This window comes from Jaculus jaculus, chromosome 6 (assembly GCF_020740685.1).
Source record: "Jaculus jaculus isolate mJacJac1 chromosome 6, mJacJac1.mat.Y.cur, whole genome shotgun sequence".
In the NCBI taxonomy this organism is placed as follows: Eukaryota; Metazoa; Chordata; class Mammalia; order Rodentia; family Dipodidae; genus Jaculus; species Jaculus jaculus.
In genome coordinates, this window is record NC_059107.1 from 125,819,133 (window position 1) to 125,833,568 (window position 14,436).

At 40.5% G+C, this 14,436-nt stretch overlaps 2 protein-coding genes across 3 annotated transcripts in view; one reads left to right on the forward strand and one right to left on the reverse strand.

The window, feature by feature from the left end:
- Positions 1-654: 654 nt before the first annotated feature.
- On the reverse strand, positions 655-9,083 carry Ccdc59 (coiled-coil domain containing 59). Its single transcript, XM_004650534.2, has 4 exons — positions 8,575-9,083; positions 7,318-7,612; positions 4,876-4,975; positions 655-1,558 (listed from the first exon to the last, which is right to left on the reverse strand). Exons 1-4 carry the CDS (start codon positions 8,717-8,719, stop codon positions 1,397-1,399), a joined length of 702 nt encoding a protein of 233 aa, XP_004650591.1. The 5' UTR covers positions 8,720-9,083; the 3' UTR covers positions 655-1,396.
- Mettl25 (methyltransferase like 25) overlaps positions 8,853-14,436 on the forward strand; it is an 82,000-nt gene continuing 76,416 nt past the window's right edge. For both annotated transcript variants that reach the window (XM_004650151.2, XM_045153466.1), the window contains exon 1: positions 8,853-9,156. In XM_004650151.2, coding sequence (XP_004650208.2) covers positions 8,904-9,156 — 253 coding nt within the window. In that variant the 5' untranslated portion in view covers positions 8,853-8,903. The remainder of the gene's footprint in view (positions 9,157-14,436) is intronic.

Consider the following 14,436-nt stretch of genomic DNA (forward strand, 5'->3'; position numbering starts at 1 on the left):
TTAACAATTTTTTTTTTTTTTTGCTGTTTTTCTGGAATCACTATGTACATATGCCATGATTTAAACTCAATTGTTTCAGCATTGATACTATGGTAAAAATCAAAGAAATGAAACAATTATACCTTAGAATCGTTTTATTCATCTTACTCTTTTTAAATACGAGAACTCCCGTCCTATCACCCTTCTTTGTCCTTCATACTGAATCCTCCTCCCCTGAACTCTCTTTTGAGTCTTATCCCCTTTCCATCATCTCTAACAATGTTGAGAGACCCAAGATTATCTAGGTCTTTTTCAGGTAACAACAACTGCTGTCATGTCAGGAATACAATGAGCATGTCTAGAGGACAGAGCTCCAAAGCTCCTCCAAATCCATTGACTCAAACTTATGGGCTTCTCCCTCTGCCGGATTACAGGCCTACAACACCACACCTGAATAATGTGTAGCTTTTAAATTCATTTTACTACTAGTAGAAGCAGTGACTCCCCATGAAGTTTGAAATCAGTCTGAGCTATGCAGTATACTAAGTGATAAGAGACTGTTTCAAAAAACCAAGTGCCTGAGAACTGGGGAGATGGCGTTGTGGTTAAGGAGCTTGCTTGCAGACTACCAGCCTGGGTTCAATTCCCCAGTATTCATGCAAAACCAGATGCACAAAGTGGTATGTATGCATCTGGAATTTGCAGCAGCAAGAGGCTCTAGCATGCCCATACTCTCAATAAATAAATAAATTAGAACTGCATCCATCCAAGGGGCTGCAGTATAGCTCAGTGGCAGTGCACCTCACATGGCACAGCTGTAGATTCAATCGCACTACACACACACACTCACTCCACAGGAACGGGTTGGAGAGATGGCTCAATGGTTAAGGCACACTTGCCTGCAAAACTTAACAACCAGAATTCAATTCCTTTGTACCCACATTAAGCCAGATACACAAAGTGGCACATGCATCTGGAGTTCCTTTGGTGTACCTATTCTCTCTCCCTCCTTCTCTCTGTTTCTGTTTGCAAATTAATTAATTAATTAATATTTTTAAAAAATCCCCTGTACCAGACACACTCACAGAGACCGGCTGATTACTCAAGTGAAATGTATCCTCTTTCTTGAAATGCTTCACTGAAAGCTTTGCTTTTTTAAAAAAAATATTTTATTCCACACTAATCCCATATGGTACAAAGCACTACATGCTTGAGTCTATTCTCCAGGTAAGGTTCAACCTATATCAGAGGCAAATAAATAAGGAAATCATACTCTGTAAAATATAGATAGAAAATTTTCTTCCACAAGATGAAAGTGTTTGCAGTTTAGCAGTTGTTATGTCAACACACTTAAGTCTACTGTCAGGAGGCACTTATTACATGTTTAAAAGAACCCTTAAAAGGCAAAATGCCTCCATTATCTTTTCTCTTGTATTTTCTGTAGAAGATACTCCATTTGCAGATTGAGGTTTGGTTGTCCCTTTTTAGTTCTTTTGCTCAGTACTTTGAATGCTTCCATTTTTTTCTTTTTGTAGAGCCTTTGAGCTTCCTCTCTCGCTTGCTTTCTCTTTTCAAATTCCTGAAATTATGAATACATGTAATTTTCATTAGTCACAAACAGAAAATATAAGCCAGAAATTATTTTGAGATACCTTTCACCATGCAAATACACTGCCTTTAATATTCTGTAAAATGTGCAGTTCCTGATAATTGATGCAGTATGTCCCCTTTGCCCACACATGATAATGGCGTATGTCATGGGATAATGTGAACTTACTGTACCATTTCATGCATTTTTGTATAAATTAAATTAAAGAGAAATCAAACATTTATGTAATCATTTCATTATTCTCTATCCAGTAAGGAATTAAAGGGGGTTTTACTGGTTACATAGTCAAATATTACTCCACAAGACAGTAGAAATTTCAATTCCAGAACCTGTCATCTGAGTAATTTATACACTTAGCTTCTAGAAAACATTGACTACATTTCATATATGTGCAAAACACTCCTCTAGACATATGACTGCCCATGTAAATACTGTCATGTTCACCTTACATGCTATGATAAATACTCAAATTTCAGGGTGAAGAAATATAATTGAAAGTGATGCAAAGTCCTGAAAAGCCACTATTCAAAATGCATTGCAATATCCTCACTGATGACTGGCAGGAAGCTCTACAGTGTGCATTCTTTTTCACATCTCATGTAACATGGAGCCTCCAAGTGATACACCAGAAACATGTAAGACACACATTTACTACAATGACAAGTATTTATCATAAACAAAGTGTTTCACAGATGTGACACCACTTGTTCCTTCCATTCTTCTAAAACTTTAACTTGCCTAAGATCATCAGTAAGTGCTAGAGGTGAGTTACACATGCAGATTCTCTGAGTTCTCATGCTGTCCTACATTACTTAAAGATACATAACCATGTGGCATACTGCTTATTTTATAAACTTAAAAAATATTTTATTTATTTATTTGACAGAGAAAGGAGGAGAAAGAATGGGCTTGCCAGGGCCTCCAGCTACTGCAAACAAACTCCAGACGTGTGCACCCCCTTGTGCATCTGGCTAATGTGGGCCCTGGGGAATCGAACCTGGGTCCTTTGGCTTTGTAGGCAAATGCCTTAGCCACTAAGCCATCCCTCTAGCCCTATACTGCTTATTTTAATAAGTATATAAAGATCTGAAACTTACTGGTGAACTTAGATAGATAGAGCTTACTTTATCCTTGTGGAATTTTTCCCAATATTTTTTCATTTTTTAACATCCTTACCTTCAATGTTGGGTCTGTATTCAATTGATATTCAAACAATTTTTCTATCATGAGTAATGGCACTGGCTTCTGTGTTAACATGTGGGATCAGACTCAACTGCCTTCAGGCACAGCTTAAGAATGACAATAATTATTTCAGGTGTTAAATCCTCAACCTTCAAGTTCCTTAACTACATGCATTCTAAAGCAAAAACATAAAAGTAGGGCTGGAGAGGTGACTTAGCAGCTAATGCACTTGCCTGCAAAACCTAAGTACCCAGGTTCAATTCCCCAGAACCCATGTAAAACAGATGCACAAGGGAGGGGGGTCACATGCATCTGGAGTTTGTTTGCAATAGTTGGAGGCTCTGATGTTCCTATTCTCTATCTGCATCTCTCTCTCTCAAATAAATTAATTTTTTTTTTAAAAGGGCGGGTGTTCCTTTAATCCCAGCACTTGAGAGGCAGAGATGGGAGGATTACTGTGAGTTCAAGGCCACCCTCAGACTATATAATGAATTCCAGGTCAGCCTGAGCTACAGTGAAACCCTACTTTGGAAAACAAAAATCAAAACAATACAAAACAAAAAAAAAAACTTAAGAAAAGAATATAATTGCTACTTACAAAAAAAAAAAAAAACATAAAGGCAATTATGTTTGTGCTGCTTTAGGGGTATTTTTGATAGCTAGATGATAAACTAATAATACTTTTATTAAAAACAGCCCTAATCCGGGTGTGGTGGTGCACACCTTTAATCCCAGCAGTTGGGAGGCAGAAATAGGTGGATCTCCACGAGTCTGAGACCATCCTGAGACTACATAGTTAATTCCAGGTCAGCCTGGACCAGAGAGAGACCCTACCGCAAAAAAACCAAAACAAAAAACAAACCTAGCCATTATTATTTTTTGTAAAAGTAGCATTTAAGGTCACAGATCAACTAGAGGGTATTAAAAGGAGATCCTGCTGGGCATGATAGCTCAAGCCTTCAAAACCAGCACTTGGGAGACAGTGGTAAGAGGATCACCAGGAGTTCGAGGTCACCCTGAGACTACATAGTAAATTCCAGATCAGCCTGGGCTACAGTGAGACTCTACCTCAAAAAAAAAAAAAAAAAAAAGTCTTGGCAAACTATTTAACCAGGGACAAGGAAAACTCAAAAGGCTATTTTTAGTTGTACTATTTTATTCTAACACATCCCTCTAGCTCTTAAGATTATGAAAACTATTAATATACTTCTTAGGTCAAAGATCTTCAAATTTTATAAGATCTCTCAGAGAGGTTTTTGTTTTTTTGTTTTGTTTTGTTTTTCAATGTAGGGCCTTGCTCTAGTCCAGGTTGACCTGCAATTCATATGTTGTCTCAGGGTGGCCTCAAAATCATGATAATCCTTCTACCTCTGTCTCCCAAGTGCTGATTTGAAGGTGTTCAATATCATGTTTGGCTTCCAGGAGCTTTTTCAAAATGTAAGTTTCTGGGCTGGAGAGATGGCTTAGTGGTTAACGTGCTTGTCTGTGAAACCTAAGGACTCAGGTTCAAGTCCCTAGTACCCACTAAGACAGATGCACAAGGGGGCCCAAGCATCTGGGGTTTGTTTGCAGTGGCCAGAGGCCCTGGCACGCTCACTGTCTCTTTATCTGCCTACCCCTTTCTTGCTCAAATACAATAAAATCAAATATTTTTTTTAAATGTAAGTTTCTGGGCTGGAAAGATGGCCTAGTGGTTAAGGCGCTTGCCTGTGAAGTCTAAGGACAGATCCCATGTAAGTGAGACACAAAAAGAGATGTCAGTGCAAGGCCACACATGCATCTAGAGCTTGACTGCAGTAGCTGGAGGTCCTGATGAATTCTCATTCTTTCATAAAAACAAAAACAAACAAAAAAAATGTACATTTCTGAGATATGCACTGAGAGCAATATCTTGAAAATCCTATCCATGACTTATTATTATTGCCTAAGATAATATAAATAATCAAGGAATTTAAATAAGATGTAATTCTACAACTCTGCTCAAAGCAATTCAGTCAACAAAAACACGCCCAGAGCATGTTATATGCCTAACACTAGGAAGCCCAACCCGTAACACTTTAGAGATCACTGGGAAGAATGAGCCTACGTGGGTAAGTGGTACTTGCCTCTTTCTTGGCAGCACGCTTGGCCTGCACCTGCTCATATTCTTCTTGTGCTTTTTGATTTGATGTTTTCTTTCTATTTTTCTTTGGAAGAGTCACAGAACTGGGTAAGATAATTAAGACAGGTAAGTCACATGCTCAAAATTGATTTAAACCATTATACAATTGTGTCAAATCATTGTATTGATATTAAAACAGCAATAATGCAAGTGAACTGCAGAAGAAAATTAAAATTTTTATTAGCAAAAAGTTCAAATAAGTCATTAGATAGTTACAGGTAAGATAATAGATAAGGCTAATACATGGCATTTCTTTTTGAAAAAAAAAAAGTTTGTGTTTATTTATTTATTTGTGAGAGACAAAGAGGCAGAGAGAGAGAGAGAGAATGAATATGAATGAATGAATGAATATGGGTATGCCAAGGCTTCCAGCCACTGCAAACAAACTCCAGATGCATGCACCACCTTATGCTCCTTTGTATCCTAAGTTATATTTCAGTAGCTTTCTTGGTAAAGACACATGGTGAATTTCCCACTTTTTATTCTATGTACTCTTATAATAGTTAATCTTGTTTAATAACTTTTCATAGTCCATTTCTATAAATAATAGAGCATAAACTGTATTCTCATTCCTAAACTAATATCTGATTTCTGTTCTACCACACCAAACTGTTCATGCCAAGACAGTGAAGTGGAATATAATCAATTGGACTTATGGTCTTATTTACTTATTTATTTTTTCCAGGTAGCATCTCACTCTAGCCAAGGCTGACTTGGAATTCACACTAGTCCCAGAGTGGCCTCAAACTCACAGTGATCCTCCTACCTCTGCTTCCCAAGTGCTGCTACCTTTGGTTTCTTTTGACTATTCCCTACTTAGAAAAATTCCACTCCTCTCATTTAGAGACACGCTCTTCTAGTTCTTCCTTTTGTTTCTTCTTAGTTGTTATGCTAGAGCATGTTTTTCTTCTCCCTTCAAGTTTCTCCCCAGGAAATTCCTTTTCCTGTTTCCACTCCCTTTGTCTTGGGGCACTCAGACCCACAACTCCAAATGGCTGCAGCTAAAGCTGGGCGTGCCTGGAAGCTGCCTCTAGGCTTCTATGGATGCCTCTCCCAAGTCCCAGTGCCTTCCAGACTTAACAGGCCCAAATATCTGTACTTAGTCTTCCTCCAGTTTTGCTGGCTGACATTTCAAAACTTTTCCTCTGCTGACTTAACTGTCCCTGTATTCCCCATTTGACCAGTTTTGACAAATTTAATTTTTTCAGTGAACTTTGTATTTCATCCAAGAAAAAGTAATTTTTAAACCATTTTATTTTAATCTTCTTGTCTCATGTTGTAACCCCCTTCACTTCAATTATTACTGCATAGGATTCAAATATGTATTTCTTGTGTGCTTCCTTTCTCAGAGCTTCTTGCCCAGAATTTTGTGCTAGACAAGTCTATTGAAAAAAAGTAATATTTAAAAAAAATTGGGGGGTGGTCGGGTGTCCTATTTTGTTATTTGTATCACAACTCTCTTTTTCTACACACACATACACACACACACACACACACACACACACACACACACACAGCCTGCAGTAAAACCTGCAAATAAATTCCACTTTTTTTTGTTTTTTGGTTGGTTTTCATGGTAGGGTCTCATTCTAACCCAGGCTGACCTGGAATTCACTATACAGTCCCAGGCTGGCCTCGAATGAACTGACAGGATTCCTCCTACACCTGTCTCTGAGTGCTGGAATTGTACCACTTTACCTGCAACATTACATGTTTTTTGAAATACAGAAATTGAAAACTCAGATCTCTCTTTTTTCTTTCTTTTTTTTTTTTTTTTGAGGTAGGGTTGCACTCTAGCTTAGGCTGATCTGGAATACACTATGTACCTCAGGGTGGCCTCGAACTCACAGCAATCCTCCTACCTCTGCCTCCTAAGTGCTAGGATTAAAGGCGTGTGCCACCACACCCAGCTAAGATCTCTTAATAATTAACTCTTTTTTTTTTAAATTTTTTTTAATTTTTATTTATTTGAGAGTGACAGACACAGAGAGAAAGACAGATAGAGGAAGAGAGAGAGAATGGGCGCGCCAGGGCTTCCAGCCTCTGCAAACGAACTCCAGACACATGCGCCCCCTTGTGCATCTGGCTAACGTGGGACCTGGGGAACAGATCCTCAAACCGGGGTCCTTAGGCTTCACAGGCAAGCGCTTAACCGCTCAGCCATCTCTCCAGCCCAATAATTAACTCTTCATGTCATCTATCCTAAACTAGCCTAATGCAGTGGTTTAAAGTCAGAAAAAAAGTTCATGAGAATATATTCATCTAATTGTACCGCAATTTCAAAAATGTGTTAAAAATTCCAATTCTTATTTAAGTTGTCCTATAATCCTTCTAAAACACAATGCTTACAATTGAAGAGAAGAATTTCAAGAAGGAAAAGACATACTTTGCTGCATCGATGCGCTGTTGCTGTGGCCGAGCATGGGGGGCTCCACACTGGGCTTCAAATAAATCCTCTTCATTGCCAGGCTGGTCAACATACTCTTCTGACAAACGCTGGGCAACTTTTCCTTGTGGTTTCTTGAGTCTTTCTTCTTCAGCTAAATAGAGATGTTTCAGATGTTCTGGGTAATGATCTGTGAACTGAGATTCCTGTGACGTGGGAGCCTTCTTTATCTTCCACTGTAATTTCTTGTAATTTTGCTGTATCTTCAGTTTTCTTCGAAAAGCAAAGCCTTGTCCTAACATTAAAGGATTTCGGTCAGAATTACTTTCAAAGATTATGTCATGTGAAAAATTATTAAAAACGAAAATCACTCTGCATTATTACATAGCACAGCATTAAGTGACAAATCTGATGATAGACATAGCAGCAAGCTGGCTAAAAAGGACTAGACTAACATTCATCAGGATTTCATATAAAAAATGTTAAACTAAAGGGCTGGAGAGATGGCTTAGCGGTTAAGCGCTTGCATGTGAAGCCTAAGGACCCCGGTTCAAGGCTCGACTCCCCAGGGCCCACGTTAGCCAGATGCACAAGGGGGCGCACGCATCTGGAATTCGTTTGCAATGGCTGGAGGCCCTGGCGTGCTCATTCTCTCCCCTCTCTATCTGCCTCTTTCTCTGTCTATTGCTGTCAAATAAATAAATAAAAATATTTTTTAAAAATTCACACTAAAACTCATCCATTCAGCCTATTGCAAAACTTGAGATTTTAATTGTATTTACAAATCAAAAATTCTTTTGTCCATCTAAAACATAATCTGGGATTTCAATACTTAAAATGGGGGTGGTTTTTTAACTTTATCTGGAAAAAAACCACTAATCACTTAAAAAGGCAGAGAATAGCAATGCACAGCTTTCTGAACAGCTTCGAATGATCAGAAGACTGGGCGTATTTAGACTTATACATTCAAAGTGCGATGTGGCGGGCGTTTGAGCAAGGAAAATCGACAATGAATGGAAAGGAAAAGGCGATGTACGACTGGAGGCCTCTTGGGGTGTTTGGAACCAAGCCTTGCAGTGCACTTCTTGGCTCCATCCTTCACGGCAGTACAGATGTGGATGCGTGTGTAGAGAGAACACACACAAGCCGACCGGCAGCCGCTGCCCTAATCCTAGGGATGAACTGGGTTACGGCTGCCCTCGAACCCGCTCACTGGCCCGCGCGGGCCCCAGGACTTCCCGCGGCTGTATTACGTACCCTCGCGAACGCTCCCCACGAAGGCTTGCGGATGGCTCGGCCGCCAGGTCCCGTGCTTCCCATTCTTACTCCTGATTGCGCCCGCAGAAGCAGCTTCCCGGCGCGTCCCGAAACCCGAAGTCCGCCACTGTCTCGCCGGCGCCATCGTGGGAACCAGTAAGGCCGACGTGACTACAACAGACGCTTACGATATGCGTCATCAGGCTGAAGCAATCCATCGCCCAATGATAGCAGGCTCGGTGTTCGACTTACCGGGGCTGTGGTCCAGCCGGCCCAGCCTCTCCGCTCCGCCATGTTTGCGCCACCTACAGCCCCGGAGGGCGAGTGTCATGGCTGCGTCCTGCCCCCTCCCGATGACCCCTGACCTGCCCACGTTGTATGCCAAGTTACGGGGACTGCTGCGCTTCCTAACGGACGCCCTGTGCATTTCTAATGCACACACTGTGGACTTCTACACAGAGTCGGTGTGGCAGGAGTTGGTGGACTTGCCCCCGGAGACCGTGCTGACGGTGCTGAGGAAGGCGGCGCCGGAGACCGGGCTGGCAGAGGGGCGCCCCCTGCTGGATGCCGAGCGGGGAGCAGGTGAATGATAGGGAGGCCGGGCGGGGCGAGTCTGCAGAGCGCGCCCCCTGCTGGATGCGGAGCGGGCAGAGGTGAATATTGCCCATGCTAGTGAACTTCACCCATGGAGTGTTGTGTAAATGCAGAGAACCACTCCAGGGGTCTTTTGTTAATAGCACTTGTTAAATGACTGGTTCTCTAAAATCCTCGACTGTTAAAAAGTTAGGCACTTTTTTCATTTGCTGTGGTAATATCCTGCACTTATAATTGCATGACAACTTAAACATTTTTTTGGAGGCAAGCCCAATAGGCTGGCCTTTTTCTTAATGCAAAAGAGTGAGATCAAGAGGGAGCAAGAGAGAGAGAGAGAGAGAGGGAGGAGGGGGGAGGTAGAGGGAGGGAGGGAATTGGTGTGCCAGGGCCTCAGCTATTGTAATCAAACTCCAGGCGTATGCACCACCTTGTGCACATTGCGACCTTGTATGCTTCCTCACATTTTGTGCATCTGGCTTATTTGGGACTTGGAGAGTTAAACATGGGTCCTTAGGCTTTGCAGGCAAACAGCTTAACTGCTAAACCATCACTCCAGCCCAACCACTTAAACTTTTTTTTTAGATTCATTTTTATTTTTATTTATTTATTTGAGACAGAGAGGGCAGAGCGAGAGAGTGAGAATGGGCGTGCCAGGGCCTCTAGCCACTGCAAATGAACCCCAGATGTGTGCGCCCCCTTGTGCATCTGGCTGAAGTGGGATCTGGAGAACTGAACCTGGGTCCTTAGGCTTTGCAGGCAAATGCCTTAACCACTAAGCCATCTCTCCAGCCCACAACTTAAACTTTTAAAGAGGAAGAACAATATGTATCTTGTCAAATGATGGTATCCCAACACCCAGAAAAATATGTGTGTATGCATTAAGTGCTTCATGAACGCTTGTTGTATGAAAGGCTCATGTTAGCTTTCAAAACAAAGAAAAGGAAAAAGTGGGGCTTGGTGGCTCATGCCTTTAATCCCAGCACTCGGGAGGCAGAGGTAGGAGGATCGCTGTGAGTTTGAGGCCACTCTGAGACTACCTTTAAGTTTAAACTCAGACCCCAAGACTTTTCTATGGGATTAACTTGGTGTCCACATAAGGGGGGGGGGGTCACATTTTCTTCCATATCTTAACCATTGATTCATTGATGTTTATTTCATGTCCTGCTTACATGCATATTTTCTCTTAATCTTTACATCAGCCTTGCAATGAGACCCTCAATTTTGCCTTACCTGCCTCTGGATTCTAATCTCTTCATATCTGTATGCAAGTCTATTGACTAACTCTAGCAATTAATTGAAAAACCCATTTTTTGTGTGTACATGCAGGTGTGTGTGTGGGGGGGGGCGTATGCTCATGTGTGTGCCGATGCACACATCCCATGTGAATGCATGCAGAGACCAAAAGAGAATGTCAGGTGTCTTCATCTCCCATTCATGTGTATGCTTGAGACAGGGTCTCTTCCTCAACCCAGAATTATTGTCTATCAGCAAGCTCCATTGATTCTCCACACTAGGGTTAGAGATTTGTGTGGCCACACCCAGATTTTTATATTAGTTCTAGGGAGTCAGACTTGGTAGTCTCTGGCCCAAGAAGTGTTATGCTTAAGTGGCAAGTGCTTTTAATGTCTGAGACCCTAGCCTACAAAATCCTATTTTTATCAGAAACATTATTTAATAGTACTAATATTCCTTGTTTTTTTATTGTCTGTTCCTTCAGTCAGTGTCATAAGAATATTATATTCACTGTTTCAGAACAATGTGAAGTCAGAGGAGGTGGTTAATAAGGATTATGGAAAACATAGTAAATGTTAACATCTTTTGGGGAAACCTGTCTGATTTTGTACCTATCCACCAACTACAGAGCCAACACTTTGTTGTTAATCTTTGAAATGTCTCTGAATCTGCTTTTTTTTTTTTTTTTTTGGTTTATTTTGAGGTAGCTTCTCACTTTCTCACTGTAGCCCAGGCTGATCCAGAACTTACTTTGTAGTTCCAGGCTGACCTGAAACTCACAGTGATCCTCCTACCTCTGTCTCCTGATTAAAGGATTAAAGGCATGTGCCACCATGCCCAGCATTCTAATTGTTTTATATAAAATATTTAATTATACAAGTGGTTAGCTGCTTCTCATATTAAAAAGAACAAGTTTGGGGCTGGAGAGATGGCTTTGTGGAGTCCTTGTAAGGACTCATGTTAGACTCTCTGGGTCCGATGTAAGTCACTTGCACGAGGTGGTGCATGTGTCTGGAGTTCATTTACAGTGGCTGGAGGCCCTGATGCCCCAATTCTTTCTCTCTCCCTCTCTCTGTCTCTCTCTCATTCTCTCACATAAAAAAGACCAGTCTGTTGGGTTTGCCTCAAAAAAAAAAAGAAAGAAAAAGAAAAAGTTTTTTTTTTTTTTTAAAGATTTTTATTTATTTATTTGAGAGTGACAGAGAGAAAGAGGCAGATAGAGGGAGAGAGAGAATGGGCACGCCAGGGCTTCCAGCCACTGCAAACGAACTCCAGACGCGTGCGCCCCCTTGTGCATCTGGCTAACGTGGGTCCTGGGGAATTGAGCTTCGAACCCGGGTCTTTAGGCTTCACAGGCAAGCGCTTAACCGCTACGCCATCTCTCCAGCCCAGAAAAAGTTTTTAAAAGTATTTTCATTTATTGTTTTAATGAAAGAGGGAGGGAGAGAAGGAGAGAGACTATGAATGGGCACATTAGGGCCTTTGCCACTTGCAACAAACTCTTGATACATAGTGCCACTTTACTTATGTAGGTACTGGGGAATCAAACCCAGGCTTCCAGGCTTTGCAAGCAAATGCCTTTCACCACTGAACTATCACCGCAGCCCCAAGAACAAGTTTTCATAATTTGTCCTTGGAAAGAATCTTCATATTTCTGGAAAGCTGAATACTTTTCTTATCCCTGTAAGAGGTCTATTATTTATGTCAGAGAAGAGCATTAGAAACCTTTGCTAGATTTTGTCTTATTAAGGAATTATTAGTTATTAATGATGGCACAATTTAATAGTTACATTTATAAACTTTGGAGTCAGATAGGGTTAAATCCCTGTTCTGCTACCTAACCATTCTTGGGTTCTTGAAAAATCTCTTTTGCTATGGCCTTAACAATTTTCCCCAGGCCCTAGGACATAGTTAAATTTTAGTACATGCCTGTATTTTAACTTCTATTTCATTCTCTTTGTTCACTATCCCTTGTCTTGCCCTGAGGTTATCAACCTTTGGGCTGAAATGAGGTTCTGTGTTTCCCTGATAGGCTTGGTGGTGCCACTGAAGCTCCGTAGTGGCCTCAGTGGTTACCACACTGTGGAACCAGGAGAATCCTTTTCTACTTGTGAGCTGATGGTGCTGCAGTACTCAGTGTACTGAAATATCACTGCCATTCATTCATGCTGTGTGCAGAGTGTTCTGCCGTGTAAGGGAAGAGCAAACAATAATACTTTGTTTCCTGAAATCAATCTTATAAAATATTTTATTTCTTTTTCAGAGATTGCTTTATAAGTTAAATTGCCTTTTGATTTCTGGAAACATTTAAGAACACTGCTAGTGAAGAGGGAGGTGTCGAGGAGTAAAGACAGTAGTAATAAAGATAAGTGCGAAATATCTGAAGATGTCACCACATATTGATGCCAGAGGGAGTTCTTACCAGATCTGGCTTTCTGTTGGATATGCTAACGCTTACTATATTTGGCTTGGTTTCTTTGTCCTCCACTTCACTAACTGTGGTGGCATGCTGCCAAATATGGAATTTAGAGGAAGTCTGAAGTCAGACTACCTGCTGCTTAGAGTCTGTGCAGGCTTGGATCAGTTTAGTCTCCCTAAGTGTTAGTCTTTTTTTTTTTTTTCTCTGCAAATGAGGAGAAGAACACCACTAAATTAGCTTATGTAACTGTCATATAACATCTGAAAATGTAGCATTTGCCTGGCACATTGTACGTATATGTGGAGAAAATGTTACCAATTGAAGTGATAAGTTACTGTGAATCCTGGCAGATCTCTTCTTTCTTATGTATTGTATAATATTCACATGAGATAACAGACATGTATTTTTAAATTTTTATTTATTACAAGCATCCATTTATTGATTAATTTCCAGTTTTTAAATTTCATGTATTTTCTGTTTTAATGTCTTTATAACATATGACTTCTTAATTTTTCTTTGTACATTGTTCTATGATATGAAAAGAAGACAAATGAGCTGTTTTCTCATATTCATAAAAAATAATCCCCCCTGCATCTTTCCCAATTAGCCTATTTTAAAACTGTCTCATGAGGTATTTTATGGGACAAAGTATGTAAAGAAGACAAAACAGGGACCCCCATATATCTGTAGCAACAAAATATTGCCTCTTAGAAGTCCTTGCATCTGGCTAAGGATTAACTGCATCTCACACTAGCTCCTGCTGTACTAGCTGCCAGCCTCAAGCTGCTGACGTTAGTCCTCAGGGAGGCCCTGTCAACACCGACAGCTCTACCCCTGCTGCATAACTCTCTCTCATACTGTTCTCAGGTGGAGGTAAAGACAGGAGCATTGACACCTCTCTTTCTCTATGGATCTCAAGTAACATAGCATGAAAGTTATAGGCTGGATCACTTTAAAAAAAGAAGAAGAAGAAGAACCATGACTGTACTTGCATAACTCAAACTAATTTTATTTGTAGAATTCTAGGCTGGATAAACTGGTTTTAGCTCTAAAGGCAATTGATGCACTGAATCAGACCATATAATCCTTTAAAAAATTAATCATTGTTGAAAAGATAATGTAACTTAGGGCTTCAATTTGTGAAATGCTGAAGGGACTGTAATTAAAAAAGAAAACTAATGGCATTTAATTCAGGTCAGACTGGAATTTTTTCAAGAACTTTCAGTAGGATATTTTAGTTGATTTGAACCTTTACTTTTCCAACAGAAACATCAAATTCCTTTTTGTTGGCAACACTAACCAATAACTGACTATTATAATAGTCCCTCTGCTCACGGAGATTTAATACCCTTATTCTATCACACTCTAAGAAATTGCTGCCTTGGAGCCTAGGGAATGTGGAGACTGCTCTTAAACCTGAGAGTCTCACTTAATAGTTGACTGAGTTTTTTCCTCTGTATCATGCCTAAATATTTTGATGTAGATTTTATTACTCTTGGCTATACTAGTAAATGCAGTTGTAGTGTCCAAAAAACTTTATATAGCATATAAAATACATCTTAAGGGCTGGAGAGATGGCTTAGCGGTTAAGCGCTCGCCTGTGACGCCTAAGGACC

Coding starts and splice junctions, on each gene's coding strand:
- Ccdc59 (XM_004650534.2), bottom strand. CDS start 8,719: ATGGCGCCGGCGAGACAGTGGCGGACTTCGGGTTTCGGGACGCGCCGG. Junction 4,976..7,317: donor CAGCGCATCGATGCAGCAAA/GTATGTCTTTTC, acceptor TATCTTACCCAG/TTCTGTGACTCTTCCAAAGA. Junction 1,559..4,875: donor AGCGTGCTGCCAAGAAAGAG/GCAAGTACCACT, acceptor TCATAATTTCAG/GAATTTGAAAAGAGAAAGCA.